The sequence below is a fragment of the Symphalangus syndactylus genome, chromosome 4, assembly GCF_028878055.3.
Source record: "Symphalangus syndactylus isolate Jambi chromosome 4, NHGRI_mSymSyn1-v2.1_pri, whole genome shotgun sequence".
Classification (NCBI taxonomy): Eukaryota; Metazoa; Chordata; class Mammalia; order Primates; family Hylobatidae; genus Symphalangus; species Symphalangus syndactylus.
Window position 1 is genome coordinate 68,730,207 of NC_072426.2, and position 25,235 is coordinate 68,755,441.

The 25,235-nt window shown below is 38.0% G+C and overlaps 1 protein-coding gene across 3 annotated transcripts in view; it reads right to left on the reverse strand.

Moving 5' to 3' along the window:
• Positions 1-25,235, reverse strand: part of MKX (mohawk homeobox) — a 75,569-nt gene that overhangs the window by 40,985 nt on the left and 9,349 nt on the right. For all 3 annotated transcript variants that reach the window (XM_055275004.2, XM_063637325.1, XM_063637326.1), the window contains exons 4-5: positions 23,533-23,686; positions 22,769-23,104 (exon numbers count right to left, since the gene is read on the reverse strand). In XM_055275004.2, coding sequence (XP_055130979.1) covers positions 22,769-23,104; positions 23,533-23,686 — 490 coding nt within the window. The remainder of the gene's footprint in view (positions 1-22,768; positions 23,105-23,532; positions 23,687-25,235) is intronic.

Genomic DNA, 25,235 nt, shown 5'->3' on the forward strand with positions numbered 1-25,235 from the left:
CTCCTGCCTCAATCCCTCCCCAGTAGCCAAAACTACAGGTGCCCACCACTGTGCTCAGCTAATTTTTAAAACTTTTTTTTATAGAGATGGGGTCCCAGTATGTTGCCCAGGCTGGTCTTGAACTCCCAGCCTCAAGCAATCCTCCTGCTCTTGGGTGCTGGGATTACAGGCATGAACAACTGTGTTCATCCTTCACTTTTTCTTATAAAACAGGTATCATTTCCCATAAAGGACAAGAAGCAGGTAGACTGATAAGCACGAACCAAGGCAGATTTTTGTTGGATCAACTGACCTGTTTTCTTTTTTCCTAGAAGTTTCTATACCAACCCCTGCTTCTAGATTGGCCAGGTGAAGGAGATGGGAGGGCCATGAGCATGGGATCCCATGATGCCCCACACCAGCTGTCCTGGCTTGGATACAGCTCTGGAGTGGTCAAAAGAGCGCTCTGTCCCTAATCATCAACTCTGCTCCAAAAAGGAACCTGAATAAAGCTCTAAACTCACAGATCCAAGAAGACCAGACACTCCCATTGCTGTCTTCGAATGGGATTCTTAAGCCAGGGGGATGATGTTTTAGGGAATCCTTGAAACTCCTACAATTATAAACAGGTGTGCATGAAGAAAATACACTACCATTTAATGTCCCCAACGCCTTATAAGGGAGGTGAAGGGGACCTAGAAAGCCCCTTAAGTTCGCTTAGCCTCTCGGTAAGTTGTCTGAGCATGGAACAGAATTTGGGAGTTGAAACTGGAGAGACCTGGGTTACACTACAGGTAAAGAACATGGGATTTTGAGGCAACTGGGGATTAGGAGGTAAAAGGAAAGGGTGGGAGGGGGAAGAGTAGAACCAGTGAGGTGCTGTGAGGCTGGAGAGCTGGGACGTGAAGCAGGCAAGGAAGAGTCCCACGTGGGGGTGGCCAAAGGGCACTAAAGAATGAAGACAAGTAGTGCTCTGTAGGAAATATATAAACTGCTGTGCCCAGGCACAGTGGCTCAGGCCTGTCATCCGAACACTTTGGGATGCTGAGATGGGAGGATTGCTTGAGGCCAGGAGTTTGCGACAAAACACAGCAAGACCCCGTCTCTGCAAATAAAATGTGAGCAAGGCAGAGTGGTGAGTGCCTGTGGTCCTAGCTACTACAGAAGCTGAGGTGGGAGGACGGCTTGAGCCCAAGAGCTCAAGTTGGCAGTGAGCCATGATCGTGCCATTGCACTGCAGCCTGGGTGACGGAGCAAGGCCCTGTCTCTAAAAAAACAACAATAATAAAGTCATATGAATTGCTGTGATGGAAGGTCCTCCTTCACTCCCTCTGAATCTTCCTTCAAGTGTACCACGTGCACAGGCTTTCTGAGAGTGGGGATCTTCTGGCGTTTAAGGGAGTACATTTCACATCTGAATCCACGCGATGCAGAACAGGGAGCACATATGTGGAATGGCAACATGACCCAAGCACCAAATGTACCATATGCTTAGAAGACGGAGCCCTTGGGCATCTCTAGAAATCTTCAGAAGTGTCTGACCTTCCATAGTGTGCAATCAAGTATTTAAGGGATTGCTATTTAGATAGAAAGGATCAGAGATACCCTTGTTGCCATCTGGGCTACACAACAGTGTCTATGTGTTTGTGTGGGTTTAAGGGGGTGGATGTGCATTTTTCTGAAGAAGGATACAAGGCTTTTTACCCAATTTTTAAAGCAGTCCACGTACAAAAGGAAGTTAAGAGTGACTGCTTTAGAGAGTTCTATTCTGTAAGTGATTTTTTTATTTTGACTTGACTTAACCAGGATGGAAAACACAGTAAAATTGAGTGGAAAGAGCCTGAACCAGGAGCTTAGAGACTTAAATTTTCTTTCTGGCTCTGCCATTAAGTAGCTGTGCAAGAGTTGATCACTCCCTCCCACCCTGTGTAAAAGCAGGAATAATTATCCTTATTTTTACCTCATAGAGTTATAATGAGGATCAAATAAAATAACAGATGTTCAGGTACTTTCTACAGTACATAGTGCAACACAATATAAGATATTATTAGATCTAATCTGGCATTAGATTTGCTAATCTAATATCAGAATAGTAAGTACAAAAATGACCCGAGTAAAAATATTTTTACAATTCAACCGTGGATACCATGGATATTATCCCCTCTTCTTGCCATGATAAACAATGGCGTCCTGCTTTAGATGATATTTTCATCATACATCCAACATTTGGAGTTTCACTGTGTTCTAGCCTCACTTTACAACTTCTATTTTGTGACTTTTTTTACTTCTCGCCTGCTCCTCTGTAGGCGAGTACAGCAAATTTGTGCAAAGACAAAAAAAAAAAAAAAAAAGAGAAAGGAGGCTTTGCTTGCTTTTTCTCTGCATGGCAACAGGAATGACATTTGATCTGACACAGGGATTAAGTCATTCATGAGTAGAGCCCAAAGGGAGGAACAGCTCCAAAAAAACAACCAGGCTCGCTGGTACTACAACATTGAGAAATTCACAGTCGCTTCTGCTACATTTATAATTTGTAGTCTGTCTGGCACTGAGAAATCTAACTGCAGTCTCTGTGGTTTAAATAAAATGTATGTAGAGCAGCTTGGAGCCATGTTTTAAAATGTTCCATGTTATTTTAGTTCAAGGACAAGCTTTTAACATTTAAAAAAAACCTTTGGCTTTAATGATAGATTAAAAGTGAAAGTTGTTTTAAAGGAATGTCATTGAGTCCCACTGTTGGAGAAAGTGCTTGACATTTTTTTAAATTAATTATTCTCTTAAAGTAACAATCTTCATTAATATAGGATGATCAAAAACAGAGTATGTACTCCCTCATCAAGACAACATTTTTGTGGTTTTCAAACTATGGTAGTCACAGTTCGCCCACTTAGTATTTTATTTTCCAGTGATTTCAGTTATATTTTACAACCAGGATGCAATATTTTAAAAGCCGTTACTGCCGACACAATGACAGACTCAACCAAAGGAAGTTGATATTGCTGGTTAACATTAAATATAAGAAAAACTCGGTATCTTAGAACCTAAACTTATGAAACAGAAGTTGACTTACGCTGTACATATAACAAAACGATTTATGGCAAGATTAGTTTAAAACACCAAGTGTCTGCGCTGTCCTTAAACCTTCATTAGATGTAAACCTTTTGTTTTTGGAATGTATCTATTCTGAAAATCAAGGTGCAACTTTATTTTCTGTGGATTTACAGAGTGATGTGAAGTAAAGGGTGTAAGTCAAATCTACAGGCAGGGGCAGTGACTGAGGGCCTGGATCCCAGACTCCAGGCAGGGTCTCTCTTCCTTTCCTGCCTTTGGCATTCTGAGGCCACTCAGATCTTTAGGCCATAGGAAGGAACTCGACTGCAGTCTTGTTTTCTTAACAGACTTGCTGTCCCTTTCAAAGGAGCAGCTCTCCCCACTAATAAGGAGCCTGTAACCCTTGTTCCATGCAAATGCTGTACTTTCCTTTATCATAGTTTTGGCCTCTATGGCCCTCAAGAGAATTGCTGCAGGCAGATGCTTGCTTTGCCCTGGACACTCTGTTATGTTGCTGGAGTCCCTCTCCTCTCTACAGAGATGTTCAGTGGTCCGTCCTGGGATTCTACGACCAAAATGCCACTGGCCTGTGCTACAGAGAAGGCTCAGTCCTAATGGCATTCTCTCCAGCCTCAAATGCTCACAGTGGCACTCCGGGAGAAAGGATCTGAAGTAAGACGAAGGAGGGATGAAATAAATTCTAGACTGAAGGTTGTTACTGAAGATGAGGGTGCTACATGGCTGACCCTAATCTTCGAGAATGAGGAAAGGATTAGGGTGGCCTGGAGAAGCCAAGGAGTCTCCCTGCAAACTCTCTCACACGGTTAATCCCCTCAGGATTTAGAAATTCTGCTTTCAAAATACCCTGTGGGAAATGAGGATAATAAGGTACCTACTTCATGGGGTATTATGAGGATTGAGTAAGAAAATACATGTAGGGCGCTTAGTGCAGTGCCTGGCACAGGGATCCCTAGCTATTTTTGTCATTATTATGCCCTGGTATAAGCTATTTTGATGGTGCTGTTTTCATACTTCACTGACGTCAGCTGCCTGAGATGAGGGCCTGCCGTTCTCGATTGACAGATGGAAAACCACTTACTCCGGAAGATTGAAGGGCAGACAGAGGACCTATGGGATGGGCTGGGGGCTGGGCATAGCGTAAAGACATAGGTTGCTCTGGGCATAGTGGGAAAAAAAGGTAGAGGAAGACTTATAAAAGCAGGTAGAAGGATCTCTCAAAAATAAACTGCCATCTTTTCCCAGGATTGGGAAAAAGTAAAAGATAGCGCTGAAGAACGATTTAGAGTCAAACAGATATGAATTCGAATCATGGTTCTGCAACATCTCAGCTTATATGAGCACATTCTGCTATTTAAGTCTGTTCCCTCATCCTTAAAATAAGGATAGTAATATGTACCTCATAGAGTTATTGTAAGGACTAACTAAAATAATACCTGCAAGTGTAGCACATAGCACAATGCCAGGCACATAGGAAGTGCTTGATAAGTAGCAGCCATTATTATGTGTCATAAACATTCATCATGCCATGGAGGATACCTTAGAAGCACATTGTCAGGCTACCTTAGAAGCACATTGTCAGGCTACCTTAGAAGCACATTGTCAGGCTACTGGAGAGGCTGAAGTGGGAGGATCACCTAAGCCCGGGAGGTTGAGGCTGCAGTCAGTCATGATCATGCCACTGCACTTCAGTCTGGGTGACAGAGTGACACTCTGTCTCAAAAAAAAGCACATTGTCAATTGCCTGATGCTGGCCTGCATGTGAAAATGCCTACTTCATGTTATGAGATAAAATACAAGTAACCTTAAGGAAAGCAAGATTGACTGAATGGATAAAGAGAACACGTGTTTTCTGTGCTCACATGTAAATAATTATGTAAATTTCAACTAACTTATTTAGACAGGATTTGATTACTCCATTTGTAGATTAGCCATACCAAAAGCATTTAAAGCAGTACATTTTCTATACTTTATAATTATAAGCTCACACTCATCATAATATTAATTGTCTAAACATTTGTGGTTGTATGGGCAAAACCTTACCCAAATCCCGCTGCCACATGATCTATACTGGGATAGGAAGAATTTTGCCCTCATGACTTTTCAACCTGGTATTACATCTGTGAATATGTTATGTTCCATGTTAAAAGGAACTATACAGATGTAATTAAGATGATCAATCAGTTGACCTTAAATAGGAAGATTACTTGGATGGGCTTGATGTAATTACATGAACCCTTAAATGCAGAGCTTTTTCCTTGGGGGAAGGCAGGGGGAGAAGTCAGAGAGGGTCAAGCCTGAGAAAGACTCAACATGCAGGTGTTGGTTTAAAAGTGCCAGGAGGCCACAGAGGAGGGAGGTGGGCAGCCTCTAGAAATTGAGAGGCAAGGAAATGTGGATCTCAGTCCTGTAGCCACAAGGAAATGAGCTGTGCCATTGGCCTGGATAAGCTTGTACATGGGTTCTCTCTTAGAGCCCAGAATGACACCTTGATGTCATCCTGGTGAGACCCTGAGCAGAGAATCCAGCTATGCCATGCCAGACTTCCAACTTCCAGAACTTTGGGCTCATAAATGGGTGCTGTTTAAAGCTACGAAATTTGTGATGATTTGTTATGCAGCAAGAGAAAACTAATACATATGCATAAAAACTATTCTCTGATTTATAACTCTAGTCATCAGTTTTCAACCTGACATTGTTAATGAATTCAGAAACCGCATACTGCATTCCTGACTGCTGCATGCAAGCTGTCTGTTCCTGGCCATGCAGGTGCCATGATCTCAGGCTGGACGTCTGGCATTTCTCTTGCCCTTCTTAGTTGCACAGGCTTCACTTAATATGTTCGTAGAATATGTGCATGGAGATGACGCTGCCCATCAGCATCTCCAACAGGATATACAGAAACATTGGAAAAGAAAACCCTTCAAATTCCCATATTCCCAGGGAAAGCCTGGTGGAGGAGTATGCTGCAATTGTTAGCTAGAAATTAGGTCTGGATATTTGCTGTTTATGATTTTTGCCCAGTGGCGAGATCAACTAGTGATAACATGTAAAACTCGACCTCATCAGAGTGATTTTAGCACCTTAAAGGATGAACCAGAGAACTAGCTCTATAATTCAGGGAAAGACCCATGCAGCATAATACGGACTGCCTAACACAATGACGATAAGTGCCCTGCAAGCAAAGGACTCTAGAAATGTTAGTTACTCCACTGAAAGCTTGCTGCTCTTGGAAAGATCTTGGGAACAGTGGCTTATTTTAAATTTGTTGCTGTGTAAGCATCACAGTTTCCTCCTGCTGACGGATGAACAATCAAACTTATTCCTGAAGGAAGAAAGAAAACTCATAGAAAAATATTCTGTGGTCAGTTCACCACTGCTCAGGGACATAGGAGTATAGTGAAATACTCAGCCAGCTCATTCACAGTCAAACAAACCAACGAAGGATCTAATGCGCTGAGCAAAGCAATACACTGTATTATTATTAAGAAGAAGAAGAAAAAGAAAAAGAAGAAATAATAATGAAGGTATTAGGAGAAAGCAAAACTATTTTGACATTTTCACAATAAGCCAAATATGCAAATTTAAATATGTACTTTATTGGTATGTTTTCAAAATATGATAATCTTTTCCCTTCCATGGTTTTGTTTTATTTTGATGTATAATTTTAGTCAATTACATTTGTAGCACTAGCTGAAAATTATTAAAATAACCCAAGTACAAAAGGGTAAAAAAGCAATATGAAGCATATGTTATTTAATGCTCCATTAATTGATAATTTTGCTTGAAGGAAATATTGGCAAGAAGGAGTGGAATTCTTAGCTCTTTGTTTTTACTTTAAAAAATCCCAGCAGTCCTCACTCAAAGGACCTAAGTTTTCCACTGGAAAGACAAAAAGAAAAGTCAGGTCTAGCGTGCTACATGCTTAACGACACAGTAAAACAGTATCCACTTGGACTCCAGTCACGTTTCAAAAGTACAGTACAGCTTAGGTGCACAACTGCCAAGTAATAATATATCATATTATTATAATTATGGCTTTTTTATTTAACTAAATTATATTTATCTCTTTATTCAAGAACCGTAGTTGAAGAAGTCTTACCTATCACAATGCATCATGTTTTTGTACATGACACCTACCAGGAATGTTGCAATAATTCCCGCTGCTCCATTGTGTGCACACTCTGTATTTATTATTCGTTGATATTCAGAATCTATGCTTAACTTTGAATGTGTGCAAATTCTCCATAAAAACTCTCAGAAGTAAGGAAAACATCTTTTACCATAAAATCATTTGCTAAAAGTCTATGTTATAGAATTACCCTTTAAGAGGGGGTACTGAATAAGCTTTATTAATTTCTCTCTCAAAATCTCATTAAATTGCAAAATGTAAGTTTGAAAACAAATACATGCTTAATGGGGCTCAAAAACAATAAAATGTACCATTGCCAAGTCAGAAAAGTTGAGAGATTCATGGAAAGGAAAATATATATGGCATCAAGTTCGTGGGGAAATCCAAACAGGGAACCACAACTCAAAACAGGTGGAGGGCAAGACCGTGGAGAGTGTGAGCTGCTTCTCCCAACAGGGCACAGATGTTCTAAGTGCACAGTTCACAGAGAATAAGTGGCTTACCAGGGGAATCAAGGTTATCAGTTACGAGACAGCTGTCAGAAGAGTTAGGGCATACCTCTTCTTCCTCTCTGAGTCCACAGAGAGCTTTCTGGGTCATCTAACCCCAGGATAAGGCTGCTACAAATGCTCTTTAAATAGGTTAGGGGACCTGTCTAAGGGGGGTTCCTAGAAAAGACTTTAAGGCCATTAAGAGGTACAGAGTAGAGATTCTAGTAACTTCTGTTCTCTACAGGGATCATAGCTGCTATGACAAAGGAGTGATAAGAAAAAAAAAGATGTTCTTAGAGAATAAAAATAAGATACCAAACTTAAAAGAAAAACTGCAGTAGAAAAATTGATTTATAGGGCCAGGCATGCTGGCTCCCATCTGTCAATCTCAGAACTTTGGAAGGCCAAGGTAGCAGGACTGCTTGAGGCCATGAGTTTGAGAGCAGCCTGGGCAACATAGTAAGACTCCCATCTCAACAAAAAAATTTAAAAATTAGCTAGGCATGGTGGCACATGCCTGTAATCCCAGCCACTCTCGAGGCCCAAGGTAGGAGGATTCTTTGAGCCCAGGAGTTTGAGGCTGATGTGAGCTATGATTGTGCCACTGCACTCCAGCCTGGGCAACAGAGGGAGATCCTGTCTCAAAAAAAAAAAAAAAAAAAAAAAAAAAAAAAAAAAAAAAGAGAGAGAGAGAAGAAAAAGTTGATTAAAGTATGAATGGGGGAAAAGTTAAAGACCAAATTATTAATAATAATCTAGAAGATAAAGCTGAAACTGTTCAGAAAATGGAGGAGAAAGATGAGAAACATAAGAGAAAAAGTAGAGAACCAAGGAATCTCAGGCTGAGATCCTTTCACAAGTGAATTCTTTTAAACTTTCAAGGCATCAGGAAGAGCTAGTGCTTACTTTATTTAAAATTTCCTAGCATAGAAAAAGATAAAATACATTCCAGCTCATTCCATAAGCCTAACATAACTCTAATACTAAAACTGTGCAAGGAGACCGTTAGAAAAAAAAAAAAGCTAAAGACAAATCTCAGTTAATAATTTTGATGCAAAATTATTAAATAATGTTAATAAATTGAATCCAGAAATATATTAAAAGAATATTATATTGATATGGGATAAAAATTTTCCCAAGAATTCAAGGATGATTAAACATTAGGAAATGTACTACTGTAAATAACTTGAATAGATTAAAAGAGGACAACTAGATGACAATCTTAAAAACTATAGAAATAGCAGTTTGTTGTAAATGCAATGACCTATTCAGTTAAGCATGTGGTTGGGAGATATCTTATTAAATAATCTAGGAATGGAAAGAGAATGCCTTAACTCAATAAAGTGATTGCACCAGAAAACTTCTGCAAACATTATACTCAATGGCAAAATATAAGACAAATTCTCATTAATGTGTGTTATTACTGTTGTGAGTCAATGATGTTTTGTCAACCTGGCCAACATAATGCAATAAATGGAGGGAGGAAGGAAGGGAAAGAGAAGGAGAGTAAATACACAGAACTTACTATCTGAAGATGAGATACTTGTGTACTTGAACAATGGAACTAGATATAAGAAAAATATACAAAACGCAACAGCTTTCCCGTATATCCATTATAGCTATTATTGAAAAGAACTCATCTGCAATAGAAACAATAAAAGCAACAAATAAAAATCCAGAAATTAACCTAATGAGAAATATCCCAACCCTATATAAAGAAAACTATAAAAACTAAAAAGGTGACCAGAATAAATGGAGAAATCTGCCATGCCCTCAGTGAGAAGACTTGATATAAATATCATGGACAAAAATATTCCCCAAACTAACATTTAAAGTCAATGAAATCCCAAATTAACTTCTAACAAGAGTTTTTAAAATAGAATTATCAAACTTAAACTTCTACTAGAAAAATAAATTCAAGGACCTAGATGAGAATATTTTGAAAAAATAAACTGGAAGTAGACATACCCTGTCATATATCAAAATGGACAATAAAACTACAGTCACGAAAATGGTACACTATTCTATTCACAATAGCAAACACATGGAACCAACCCAAATGCCCATCAGTGATATACTGGATAAAGGAAATGTACTACATATACACCGTGGAATACTATGCACCCATAAAAAGGAATGCAATCATGTCCTTTGCAGGGACATGCATGGAGCTGGAAGCCATTAGCCTTGGCAAACTAATGCAGGAACAGAAAACCAAACACAACATGTTCTCTCTTATAAGTGGGAGCTGAATAATGAGAACATGTGGACATAGGGAGGGTAACAACACACACTAGGGCCTGTCACGGGGGGTTCACGGGGAGAGAGAGCATCAGGAAAAATAGCTAAAGCATGTTGGGCTTAATACCTAGGTGAGGGGTTGACAAGTGCAGCAAACCACCATGGCACACGTTTACCTATGTAACAAATCTTCACATCCTGCACATGTATCCCAGAACTTAAAATAAAATAAAAAGGAAATCAAATGTTATGCTATTAATATATGTTTAAGTTTGATAGAATACAACAGAGTCCAGAAACAGGCATACATATAAAGGAAGTCAGTATATAATAGGGGTAGCATTTCAAATCAATAAGGAAAGGTAGAAGTATTCAGTAAAATGTGTTGGGACAATTGGCTGCTCATTTGGCAGAGAAAAAAGTAGTCTGATTATGATCTCATATAATTTACAAAAATAAATTGTAGGTAGATTATAAGTATATAATATGTACTTAAAATAATAAAAATGTCAGAAAATATACTTCTGATAAAAATTATCAGAAAAATTAAAATATAGCATACTTCTGTAATCTTGGGAGAGATCTCCAAAAAATGACACATGACATAAGGCAAACATTGCCAGATTTAAACACGTGTCATCTACCCTCTTGGCCTCCTACCGTATGCTCAGGGCCCAACACCCCCACTGGGCAGAGTCCTTTATCTGCCAGCAGGGAGGTTTACTGGTGCTATGCTCCCCAATGCTCCTTTGCAATGTCCCTGTCTTGTGGCTCAGAGCCCAAGTTCTGTTCTAATAGAGACACTGCGATATGCATTTAGCTATGACTTTCTATAAACTGTGGGCTTCCTTGTCTCCCTATGCATTGCACAGAATTGCACGCTGTCAGAGGTGTAAGGTACTTATGGATTATCTTGTCATACATCTTCGTTTTACAGCTAAAGGGATGAAAGCCATGATTAATAAAGGGGCTTGCCTTAGAACACATACCCAGTTGCTAACAGATCTGGCCAACACACAGAGCTGCTGATTTCTAAGGCATTGCTCTCTGCTCTGTCCACATTATAGCTTCCTGTGGTCTCATCTACAAGTGGATAATTTCATGTAGGTAAGGAGGCTGGTTGGAGAGAAAACTGGGGCACTACAAAGTGCCAAAATCATAGTTGAAGCAGCGGGAACTTTACTGTAATCAAAATATACATTTGATGTGTATTTCTTCAACCCAGCCTCTACCCAGACCTTTATGCTGTCATTTTAATGAAAGCTTCTGAGAGACAAGGTGAGGTCAAACATAGCACAGACGGGTCATATGCCTCTACGGTTCTTCTCTGAGCTTCCTATGAGCATTTCACAGAGTCTGTGTGTGTCAGGGGGTGGGGATTAGAATGGAATTTAAGGGTTGGTAATATGTCGTGAAATCATAAAGTTGAGCTTTTTTATATTTTCCTAATGAGAGGAAAGTTATTGTAACTATAAACTAAATTTTACTGCTTCAATCATAGTAACCATGAAATAGTCCTCGCACACCTTTCAAGATAGTTGAGAATTACTATTCCAGATGATTTATGCTTATACTTTTCCAAGCACATTTTAAGAAAAAAAATATACATACAAAATCTTCTGAAAGAAAAAAGTACACAGTTGAAAGAAAAAAAGTGCACAGTTAGATAAGCTAGAGTCCCCATGGGTTGCTGCATAAACATGAATTGGTGCCATATTTCTAAAAAGGTCTAAAATAAATGAACCCAGGAGACACCATCAAAACTAAAACAAGTCCAGTTGCACTAGTGACAAGGTTATGACCCATCTGGATAGATTTAGCAGCTCAGAAGAGAATTCTAGGAGAAGAAAATATACCAAGATTAGATGCAACCGAAACAATGATAAGAAAAAAATGGAAAACAATCATATCACTCGATCTTGGTTGCAAATTAACAAAGGGTGTGTGGATTCCAACAGCCAGCCACAGTATTGCAACCATCCAGCTTCCTGCTAGGCTCAGGCATCACAGCAAAGACACTTGGCACCAAATAGCTTCTGGCTAGGAATTTTATGTTTAGAAATGTAAGCCCCAGTAACATTTAAGGAATTCTCTCGCTTGCCAGATAGCCATCCTTTTGCTCTGAAGCCATGTGACATACCACCTTGCCTTTTTGTGCATCTGTTGTCTACATCAGTGTAGAAACTGGGAGGAGAGACTCTGAATTTTGGCCTTTAGCAAAAGGGTACATTTTAGTATCATGACAGTCTTGGCAGAACAGGGCATTCTTACTTGAAATGTCTCTGCCATACTGGGAGATTTGTTCACCATCACTTGAGACTGGCTCAGCTGAAGGGACTATCAGTTCTTAATACACAGGCAACTATGTGAAAACTTAAGAAGCAAGCTGTTTCTTGGAAATACCACTTTATGAATGGTTGTCTCTGACCACCTTTCAGCATTTTAAAAGGTTTCGTTTTCATCTGAGTTCTGTTTTTCCATTTTAATTTTGTATTACTAAAATATTCCTCTCTAAATCACATTGTAAAAAATGTTCTCTATTTAAATGCAAACTGATCAAAATTTTCATTTAAAACAAAAACAGCACACAAAAAAACAAAATTGTGTGTATGTGTGTGTAATAGGACCAAAAAGTGAACACAGTGTGTAAAAGATGTACGTTATTTATCACTGTATCAAAGATACTCAAAAGTACTGAAGTCGGTGGGCAAGAGGCAGTTTTTTACCCCTATCTGCAGTCCAGCAATTCTGGAAGACATGAAAAAAGCGCTTAAGAGAATCATGGCCATTGCTAAGGTGCTGCCCAAAACCATGAGCCGGTGAAGTCTAAACTTCAATTTTGCTTTTTTTGGTTGTGTGACCCGAGCAAATGCTAAAAGTGAAGTTCACCCTGTAGCACCTCCTGCTGGGCTTGGAAAAACAGTTACTGACTCACTTTGGGGAAGACTCCAAACTGTTCAAAGTAGAGTGGTGTTGCTGCTTCAAACTGAGACTAATCTATCTCCTCAAAACCACTTTCAAACTGGGTTGTTATCCCTCAAGTTGTTTCTGGCCACTTCCTGGTAATAACTTCAATGTCTCCAGTGTTATGTACAAGGCAGAAGGGAGATGCCACCGATCGTCTTCAAAAGCAACCTTGTTTTTCCAACTATATTTAATTTCTATTACTGCTGCTACTACTACTACTACCTACACACACACACACACACACACACACACACCCCACAGAAACCTTTGGCCACCAGTATTAACGGTGTGGGATCTTCTGCAAACCATTTCTATTTCCCATAATAACCAAAGATGACCCCTAGGTACTGTATGGCTATTACAACCCACAATTTATAATATCAACTTGTGTAAAAACCTTTCCACTCTAGCTATTAAAACAGAGAAACTTTTAGAAATGCACACACACCTACTCCAAGTTCTCAAAAGTTCAACACTAATGATTTAAGTATTTTTTAAGTAAAAGTCATTTAAGTACCTGAAGCTGCCAAAAACCGTTAGACTTACTGTACAAAGGATCAGGATCACATCTCCAAGCAACAGAGCAACTCATAGCCAAAAGTGAACATTTTCAGGGCCTTGTATAGAGGCTAAAGCAATTTCCTAACCTGAAAAATAAGGGATTGATCTGGAAGATCCTTTAAAAGCTGATTGCTGGATTTACAAAAATCCATGACTATTTACTTCTTTAGTACAATGAAACAGAGAAATTGGGTAACGGAAGCTGTCAAAGAGGAAAGAGAGAAAAAGTTCATTACGCAGCTGTTATTTAAACACACCACCCTTCATTTAAACTGAAAACAGAAAAATATTCAAATTTTGTGAAGGCAATTGGGCAAAGTGAACACGTTTATTATTATATTTTTTCACTTCCTCAAAACTCACAGTTATAAATGATATCATTTATAATGGAAAACAAGAAACCAGGCTTCCAAAATTAAAAGTACCACAACTCTGGACTGGAAGGAAACACATATTTACCCTGTGTAAAAATTCTGTTACATCAACAAGACAAATTTTAACACAGAAAAATACCTTCTTAATTTTAGAAACAAAGTAGGGAGGCAGAAAGGAAAAAACTAACTGCAGCTAACAAAAAAAAAAGAAGAAGAAGGGAGAAAAGAAACCACTTGTATATTCATTAATTAGAATGTCTTGTTATTTTCATAGACAGTAAAAACTTTTTGAAATTCTTTTTAATCTGAGGCCACAGAAGCATCAATGGATCATATTTGGTCTCGTCAGTGTGTAAAGCATTTACAAACCTAACTAAATATAGAATTAATGGGAGTTAGGTGCTTATATTCCTTATACCTAGAAGAAGGAAAAAAAAGGACCCCTTTATGCCAGCTTTGAGTTTGGCTTGATTTTTTACAACTTATTTAGAAGCCCTAGGGAATGAGAAAGTCTCTTAATGGAAATACTGACACAGTCTTAAATATAGTGACATGAACAAGCACTTCTATGAAGCTGCCCCGGGATGTGACTGACCACTGAAGCAAGTCTGAAATGCATTGAGTATCAGAAAGTCAATTATGATCGATTTGCTGATAAATATCAGTAGAATGGTAATGCCAAAATACAGAGAATGCATTTGCAAGATCAAAATTTCACGTTGGTAGACTTGTTCTTAGCAGGAAAATATCAAAAATGTATGAGATCTTTGCTCTTGCACATGGAGGAGACAGAAAGTGTAAAATTTCTGTATGGACTTTCTCCTATTCTCATATGCAGCTAAAAACAGTCATTCTGAAGAAGTCACAACTTTGACTTTTGTCAGCCTTGACAGTAAAGGTGGCATGCCGCAGGGTTTAAACGAGTGGGTTTAGATCTGTGCTTTGTTTCTTAAGTCTCACCTCCAAGGCTATGTGTGCTACTAGGTAAACAATACAGCCCATTACTTAGTGAAGTCAAATTTGTAAAAGCTCCATTTGTTTTTATTTGTCTGTTGGCTGTGCTTTTTATTCTTTGGTGGATTTTCTTTAAACTATCTAAATTTCTCCATTTTTCATCCTTGCATCTCCTTGGAAGTCACTCTTTTACTTGAAAATCGATTTAGTTTCATTTTATTCTTTCTATGTTTTTATTTTGATTCTCTTAAACATTTCATTGTTTTCAGCTTCAGTGTTTTTTTTTTTTTACTTTACATTTTTCTTCTTTTTAAAACTTTTTTTAAACCAATTCAAATGTATTCAGGACCCTTTCTCTTGTTCTGTTTACAGACACAGATCAACATATACTTAAGTAAATTTAACGTTTTTTATGATTTAAGGAGCAGACATACTAAATCATCAAAACACGAATTCATTCACTGAAGAAACATTTATAGAGTAAATACGTGAAAGACACAGTCGTAAGCACTAGGGGAATTATAAAAATTAATACAACACAATTTCAGGGCCTCCAGGAGCTTTTAATACACACAAGGCAGTGACAGCCAGTACCAAAGGAAAGAGATAGGATACGGCTGCATTTCGGAAAACAATTTGCCCACATTCAGCCAAATATGAAATCAGTGTTGCTACATTTTTTTAGGTACCACAATGTAAAAGGACAAAAATGTCAGAAGCAAACACAACTCTAAAATATCTGTACAGTTTCTAGGCTAAACTGCCTCATACTTTCGATTTGTTTGTAAGCCATATAGTATGAAAGTGCGAGTCTCAGCATCCATCTACATGTAGGATTTTTCGGGCTCTCACATGATACCAAATAACAAAGAAAAGTGAATGGAAAGCCACCTCTGAAGGAGCCAGCACACAGCTCATGTTGCCAATATTTCTTTTCTTCTTTTCTTGTCTGCCATTAATCTCTCAGTTCTTCACAATGGGTGAAACCCTGGTACAATTGCATTTGAATTTTTGCAAGTGAAGCCAGAAAGAAATGTAATTTTCGAACATCAAATTAATTTGAACTTCAGAAAGAATCCATGTCAATGTGTTTTGCTACAATCACTCATAAATGTTTACTAAGAATCTGTGGTATTCTGAATAGTGCTTAAGATTTTATAATTCTATAGCAATCCCTTGCATATTCAAAGGGTCAGCATTTGTATAAATCTCATTTTAAAAGATTCTGCTTAGAAATAAGTAATTAGAAATGTTCCCTTTCAAAAAGGCTGTCAGGAAGACAAGGCTCTTTATTCAAACGAGTGAGGGGCAAGTTTCCGATTGTGATTAACCCTGAGGTTACTGATTTGAAAGGGTGGAACAGTATATAAGAAATACAAGGAAGAGGACATTTAGAGAATAGAAAGATTATTAAAGTACCTCTCCAAAGTTGTGCTGAATAGTGTAAGTTTAGAAGAGAAGAAAATTCTCTATTTTTTAAATTGGTCCTTAAATTTCTGCTATCTGGAAATTGGACTTATGTGAAATACCTCATTCCCAGATGGCCTTTGTTAGGTAAGGTACAAGACAAGGAATTGGACAACCTTTCAAATATCCTTTAAATGTCACTCGCTGGACTGGTGATAGAGGCTTTTATTATTCTCTGCTGGAGCACATCAACAGTCATTTGCATGCCAGGAAAAGAATGTCTGGAATAATCCAAAAAGGCAAAGCTTAATTCTTTCACTAAAACCAAGAAAGTGACAGCACAGAAAGGGAAATAAAATAAGAAAATAAGTATCCAAGGTAGACTTACTGGTCAATAAAAGCCCAAAAGAGAAACCGTGCGTGTGCACCGAGGCACTCATGCAGGGCCCTTAACACAGATGACTCTTGATGCCACCGTAAGACTTTTTTAAGCTACCCCCCAAAACAAAAGCTGAAATGAAGGAAACAGATATTGTCAGGGGGAATATTCACTGCTCAAAAAGATCTGCCAAGGCATCTTTTTAAACCTTTCTTCTGGTTCATTTAAATATGGTTTCATGGATAGAGTGGCCAGCACCAAACACAGGGCTCCGGTGAGTCTAAGCCAGAGCTTTCAGGGAGTGGCTCTGAATTATCACTTTTGCATGTGGAATGAATGCACATAGGAGCAGCACCTCATATGCCAATGGATTGTGTCCCAGAAGGGTCCTTGTTACATTGGTTGTTAAGAACGGAGAGTACATTTCTCCAAAGAAACTATGCCATAAATTAAGCTTGAAGCCCAGGCAGATCCAATGGTTTACTGAACTCATGAACATATCTAGATTTTATTACTGATACCAGCTTAAATTTTAAGGTACACAGTGTGCAGGAAGAGAGAGAAAAAGAAAAAAGAACACTTTCTCCCCTGAGGGTCATTATGAGCCAAGAAAAAGGTTTGGAGATGGCAGTTGGACTTGTTATCCTCCCAAACTTTCTACGTCCTTGTTCCTCTTTCCCCAGTAACCAAAATGCCTTGTTCTCTCGTTTTGTTCCATGTCTCCAATGCAGCAGGACATCCAAATGGATACTACCTCCCAAAGTGTCCCATACACCAATAAATGACTTCTTTTTTTCTCTCAATTAAAATCTTCATTTCTTCCCAGGGATATTCACCTCCATCAAGCAGATGGGAAGTTAGCCTGATTAATTCATACTAACATAGAAAACACTCCTATCTGCCTAGATGCTTTGGTTTATACCAGATGTGTCTAATTAAGAGGGATTTTAGAGAGTTTAACAAGATGAAGTTTAAACATTCAACCTCTTGGGAGCAGGATAAATTTATAAAGTATATACTAACAGAGCCATGGGGCTCATAGAACAACCATTCTAATGCAATAGGCTTTTTTTTTTTTTTTTTTTTTGGAGACAGAGTCTCATTCTATTGCCCAGGCTGGAGTGCAGTGGCATGATCTCGTGATCTAGGCTCAGTGCAACCTCCACCTCCCAGGTTCAAGTGATCCCCCTGCCTCTCTCCCCCTAGTGGCTGGGATCACAGGCATGCTCCACCATGCCTAGCTAATTTTTTTGTATTTTTAGTAGAGATGGGGTTTTGCCATATTGGCCAGACTGGTCTCGAACTCCTGACCTCCGATGATCCACTGGCCTTGGCCTCCCAAAGTGCTGGGATTACAGGCTTGAGCCACTGCACCTGGCCTGCACTAGGCCTTTATAAACTGATCATCTGTGATCTGTGAAAGGGAAAAATGAAACAAGGGCTTGTCCTCAAGTAGAGTAAAACAGGAGGGGAACTCCACAGGTTTTAATTCAAGACTTGCCTGATTTACTCCTTCTTAGAAACCTCTTTCCTCCTTCAATAGAGAAAGAAATTCCATAGGCTTGGTTCTGAGGGTAAAGTCAAAGTCTAATTCAAGTTAGAAAAGGTTCCAGTGAGAACCCACTCTGTAAGGCGGCAAAAACAGTTCCATCTGGAGAATTTGAGCCCTGGTTCAACAGGAATGGAGGTGGATATTACACCGGGGGTCCTTATCCTGGCACCTCAGAAAGCAGAGAGAGCAGACCACCTGGGGGCTAGAGGCTTGGACATCAGTTTGGAAGGAAATTCACTCAGTCAAACATCTGAAAATTACCATTCGCTAAGCTCACATGATAAAAACAAATTATAATTTTAATTTAGATGACTTAATTCAACGGACACTGAGTGACTAAATTTCCTTTGAGTATTAATTACATTTAGACGCAATGACCTTAATAACTCTGACCAATTGCAATGGTAAAATTACTACCGTCAAAAATGTTTCAACCTATTTGTAGTGAGAGCCTGCTATGGCCCTGGCATGAAGCCAAAGACTGTAGATTACAGAGAAATAATGTCTATGTAAAATCAATAAAAATATGTTTGTGTTTGCTTTGATGTTTCTAGCAATATCTTCAATTAGGATTACTACTTTATAATCTACAAGATTCTGCCCCCTAGAATTTAATAATAATAAGTGAAATAAAATTCAGTGATACATTATCCTTTCTCACACCAACTTTCAACTGGCTTTTTTTTTTTTTTTTTTTTTTTGAGACACAATTTCACTCTGTCACCCAGGCTGGAGTGCAGTGGTGCAATCTCAGCTCACTGCAACCTCTGCCTCCTGGGTTCAAGCGATTCTCGTACCTCAGCCTCCCGAGTAGCTGGGATTAGAGGTGCCTCCCACCATGCTCAGCTAATTTTTGTATTATTAGTGGAGACAGTGTTTCACCATATTGGCCAGGCTGGTCTCGAACTCCTGATCTCAGGTGATCTGCCTGCCTCAGCCTCCCAAAGTGCAGGGATTACAGGTGTGAATCACCATGCCTGGCCTCAATTGGCTATTTGATTCCATATATTTAATAAAACTCATCACAAGACAGCTACTCTAACAAAAACGGAAGAATAAATGGATAAAGTTCCTTAGCTGCCGGGCATGGTGGCTCACACCTGTAATCTCAGCACTTTGGGAGGCTGAGCCTGGCAGATCATGAGGTCAGGAGATCGAGACATCCTGGCTAACATGGTGAAACCCCATCTCTACTAAAAACACAAAAAATTAGCCCGATGTGGTGGCACACGCCTGTAATCCCAACTACTCAGGAGGCTGAGGCAGGAGAATTGCTTGAACCTGGGAGGTGGAGGTTGCAGTGAACTGAGATCGTGCCACTGCACTCCAGCCTGGGCGACAGAGCAAGACTCCATCTCAAAAAAAAGGAAAAAAAAAAGAAAAAAGAAAAATTCCTTAGCAATAAATTGTAACAAAAACAAATTGTAAAGTGTTCTTTTAAAAAATTTGAAAGTTAAAAATCTTTGTACTAGTGTAGCACTGGGGGAGGGGGTGTTAATACGACTTAGAAAATTTCTATTTAGTTCAGAAGAAGGTTGTATGCCAGAGAAAACCATAGCAGTTTCTCAGAAAGTATTTCTTGAAATCCCGTTTTACTATTTATACATGCCTGGTAACCCAGCTACAATTGCAGCAACACTGTCACTTAATTCCCACCGAAGACAGCCATTGACTGTTTTGACCTGAAACCTAGCAGATCACTCTTAGGCCACCAGTCTTTCTTCATTCTCCAACCATAAAAACAAATCATTTAGTCTGCCCTTTTTAAGTTGATGCACACCCCTGTAAAACCAGAAGTTTACATGTCTAGGTTGCTTTCTCATTGCTTGCATAACTAAAAAAAAAAAAATAGGCTTTTATTTAAAAATAGAATTTGGCAAATGAATAGTCCATACTATGGACCAAGTGCCTTTGGAATGCTTTAATAAAAATAAGCCACCGAGATATTTAACTTTGAAAAGAATCAACTATACAGGTATGCTATTCATTCTGGCTTTATATTTTGTCACTTTTGAAAAGAGCATGCATTTTCAGAAGACTCACCACACTGGGAAAATTGCGTAGGCATCTAACCTATGTTTTTACCAGGCAATGTTAAAAATTTTATAAGAAAAATATTTTTAAATAAAAGATTACCAATTACCAGTTACTCTGTCTTATTAAAATTAATGTATTTGTCTTTTTTTGTATTTGCCTATGCACATTTGTACTGTCATAACTGTGTTATATAGTGTTTCCACAATTTTGAATTGTTTTTCAATTAATATTACATTATAAATATTTCTCAAGTATTTTCATAGTATCAGTATTATAAATAAAGATCTTGACTTTTATGCAGTCTTAATCTGGTTTGGAAGTAGGATAACATTTACATTTTTAAAAAAATTGATATTTTTTATACGTTCCAGAAAAATGTATAAAACACGAGCATTAATTACTTCTTCAAAGTTTGAAAAGAAATGGATGTATTAAGTCATGTGTTTTGGGAACTGGATTGACTAAAAATCTTAATTTTTCCTGAGTTATTGGCCATTTAAAACTTTTCTTGTTTATGAACTTTTAATTTGTGTGGAGAATGCCAATTTATTTAAATACACATTTACATATAGTATATTGCCAAACAACTGTGCATAGTACTTCATCATAATTTTTTAAAACCTTTTTTGTTTAATAACTATTTATTGATTATTGTTTCCTTCCTTTGTAATTTCCAATCTTAATTTGTGTCGATTTTTGCTCATTTAATTTATTATTGTTTTAAAAGAGTCAACTCTTATTTATTTTTCAGCTTCCCATTTGACCTTTTTTATTTTATTTTTTTCAATTATCTGTTTGAACAATGTGATTTCTTTTCCTGTCTCTAAAAATAAACATTCATAAAACTCTGAATTACTTTCAAGTTCTTCTCTGGTCACAATAGTCAGATGTTAATATGTAGTGTCTTCATTTTCTTTTTTTTTTTTTTTTGCAACAGGGTCTCCCTCGGTTGCTCAGGCTGGTGTGCAGTGGCATGATCACGGCTCACTGCAGCCTTGATCTCCTGGGCTCAAGCAGTCCTCCCACTTCAGCCTCCCAGGTAGCTGGGACTGCAGGTATGCACCACCATGCATGGTAATCACCATGGGTAATTAAACACAAAAATTTGTAGCGATGGGGGTCTCACCATGTTGCCCAGGCTTGTCTCAAGCTCCTGGATTCAAGGAATCTTCTTGCCTCTGCCTCCCAACGTGTTGGGATTACAGGTGTAAGCCACCTTGCCCATCTTCATTTTCATTATTGGCTAAATTTCATCCTATTTTTTCTTCTTCCTAGACCCAATTATTATTTACAAGACGATTTCTGTATTTCTGAGTGTTTGGAGTTTGTTTTTATTGTTGGAGTTGGTGATGCAAAGAGAAAGTGAGGTTGTTTAATTCTTTAGAAATGTATTGCTATTTTCTCTGAGATCTTTGTAGATCATTTGTCTCATATATATTTGTAGACGTTTGAAAATCAGATTGCTGGCGAAATGATCTAAAGGGTACATTAACAGAGCAACTTTAGATTTCTTAATAAAGCCTTACTGTTCATGAACCAAGCTTCTTGATATTATGAAGAAAAGATGTAGTAAAATGTGTATAGTTTATATCATTACTATATCGTAACTACTCTATACATGATTGGTAGTAGTAGGGATAATAATAGTGATTATAGTAGTGATGTTCTTCCTATCTCTTGTGTAGACTCAGATATCTGGAGGAGAGTACCTACTATGTGTTCTTGGTCTGGGTTTTCTTATCTGTGATGTAATGTGCCTGTTCTAGATGTTTTCTGAGGTTATTTCCAGCTCTAATATTCTAAATCTCATTTGCTGACATTTTCAGGACCCAGACTCTGTCTACACCAGATGTTGGTCATGCATATTCCTTGTTCCAAAGTCACCTCATACACTTCTTAAGAGCAAACCTCTCTGGGAACCGAAGTCAAGATAGAAATTTTTACCAAACCTACTACTCCATCTGAAAGTTTTGGACAGGTAGGAATCGATCCTTTATTTCTGGAAGGAAAGTAAAATTTTAAAAGCTATTTTTCAGCCCTGCTTATGCGTTTCAGGAATGAGAGTAAAATTTCCAGAGTAATGGAAACCAGACCTATACCTTTCTTTCACAAAAGCTTGACACCCTATTAATTTGTTTTCATTTACCATCACTATTTAGCAATCAAAGCATTTAACAGAAAAGACAAAATACAAACTATTTGCATGACTGGCCACAAGCCGGCACTATCCTCTATTATAAATTATTCATAAAAGCCAGTATATATCCCCCTAAACATTGTTATTGTGAAGATTAAAATTATTATTAAGAATGAAAATTCTTCCATCTTGAGTTATTTTTGTATAAAAACAAAGTGAAAATATTAAAAAATTAAAATTAAAAATATAAAAAGAATGAAACTTCCTGTCTTTAATATGAAAACTGAAAATTTCTCAATAAGACCATAATCTACTAACAAATGTATCCATTGGCAATTCTAAACAAAACGAAAGCTTTAAAACTGAATTATTGGCAATATGTGAATAATCTGATGCCTTTATACCTGTTAAAATAAATCCCTCGGATGCAGTTTTAATTGTGCTTTAAACAGGTATCACAGGAATTACTACAGAAAGCACGGGCTTACCTGTGCGATAGACAAAGTTGCCTTCGGTTTCTGATGACGATGGAGACACTAATTCTTCCTCAAATTCATTGGAGCTAAAAGATCCCGAGTGGTTTCTTTGCCTTGTTTTTCCCATCATGGTAGTGTTTGTGGCCATGACATGTCTCAAAGAGTCATTAAGGTAACGGTTCAACAAGCTGCTCTTGTATTTGGGGGGTGCCACATAGTCCTCACTGGCCCGTGACTCTGGCCTCACTCCTGCTTTGATGACCGAACTCTCACTTTTAATCACGGGATGGTGAACTGGGGTATTATAGCCCCCTTCGTTCAGGTGGGTTCTTGGAGGATTTTCTCCATCTAAAGTGGAACAGTATCACTAAGTAGGATGGTATGCATACTTTCCCCCAGCCACCCAACTCTTATATTTAATCCTTAAAAATATATAAAGGAAATATATTTAAAGTATATAAAATTATCTTTGATATTCAAGATCAATTTTTAGGCAATGAAAGAAAATATTTATGTCATCTCTCACTTATCGTATTTTAATTTTAATGAATTTCACTGAATATGTTATTCTGACACATGGTATATCTATAAACAAGAGGAAATGGCCATCATTCCTTTGGTCATTTATAGTATTATAAAAATGAAGTTACTTCATGCAATAAAAAAGAACCATTATGGCACCATCATATTTTGTGGGAGCAACCTTAAAAATAGCAATTATGGTGAACTTGCTATAGAGGCAAAATAAAGAAAGCAAAATAAAAATATTAACAAACCTTCAGAACATGAGTCATCACTGCTTACGCTAAGCCGTTCAGCATTGCCTTGAACATACTTGTTATATAACTTTATTCTCAAAGCCCAGCTTAAATCTGGCTGTCGAACAGTATTCTTAAGCCGACGTCTTGCATTAGCAAACCAATTTGACACCTAAAACGGTATTATTTTTCAATTAACAAAACTTAAAAACATTATCCATGGTGCAATTATTTTCTCATAAAGGAGCTAAGCCTCTCTCAGCACCTCTGATCATTAAATATTCCCAGGACATAAGAATACTGGACATTCACATCCATTCATTCATTTGACAAACATGTTGCTTACTACAGTCACTGAGCATTTAGTGTATTTGTGGAATAAGGAAAAATGAAAAGGCCTTGACATCAAAAAATTTTAGTAAGAGGAAAGTCCAGTAAGAGAAGTAGGAGGGTATACAAATAACTAATATAAGAAAGAATGTGATGAATGGCAGACAAGACATTAAAATGATACAGGAGTCCAAAGGAAAAAGGGGTTACTTTCATATATGACTCCAGCCTTTTTGAGGAATTTAAGTGAGCCTTTGAAGAAAGTCCAGAATAGATCAGGTCGAGAGGGAAGGGAAGTGCATTCCCGATAAAGAGGACGCAGGAACAAAGAGAAGTGAAATTCCAGAGAAATTGTAGGGGTTGAGGAAGAGGGAAGAGTTAAAGATGACCTTGAGTCATCAAACCTGTGGAACCAAGAGAAGGGTAGTGCATTTGAGGAAAGAGATAAAACTTTTTGAGGATAAAATGATATGTTTGGCTTGGGCAATGTCTAGTTCGAGGTGCTAATGTTGGTGACATGTCTGGTAAGAAAATAAAAGTGGTATCTGAGATTGAAGGGAGGGGATGAGCAAATTCAAGAGGAAAAGGCACAGAGGTAATAGTCAAAGTTGCAAGAGTAGAGAGAATGAAAGCAGGGTCAAGGACCAAGCTTTGGAAACCATTAGAGATGAAAAAGGTGGGACCTGCTCGCTTCCAAAAGCGGAGCTAGCAAAACAAGCAGAGGTAGAGCCATCGGTGAAGAGGGGGAAAATAAACCAAAGAATTCCTCACTTTAAGCCAAAAGTCAAGTGTTTCTTAGACAAATAGGTGAAGGCAAAGAAAGAAACATTTCAAGACAAAGAAAAGCTACTTCCACTCTTTTTTTTTTTTTAAGATGCTACTGGATTTGATACTTGAGATTTCTTCTAAAATATCAGGTTATCATCAGTGCACAGATTTTTAGAAACTCAAAAGGGCGATACTTGCCTTTAAAAGAATGAAACACGGGAAGAGAATGAAGTCTTTCTGCCAGTTTGGTCCAGAACATGACCAAACTGAGGAATTTAAGCTAGGCTTTGAAGAAAGGCCAGATTACTATAATGGTTTGTGTGGCAATGTTTGCACTGGAAATTTCTACTTTTTTTCTAGACTTATACTATAAATACACATTTTTTGTGCATTACTCAAGTCCTTATTATTCTACTTTAAACAAACCTCAAATTATACTTTTTCTCCCTGTCCTCATGGGTAAGCACATGGTGGGTTTCCCATATGTATTTAATATTCAATATAGTCAATATTATCTTCTTTGTACCTGAAGCAATGATAGTTATCCTTTCAAATTTATATGCAATGACTTATTATCTCACTATAGCATTTCAGAAGTCAGTCCACCAATACTTCTTCCTGCT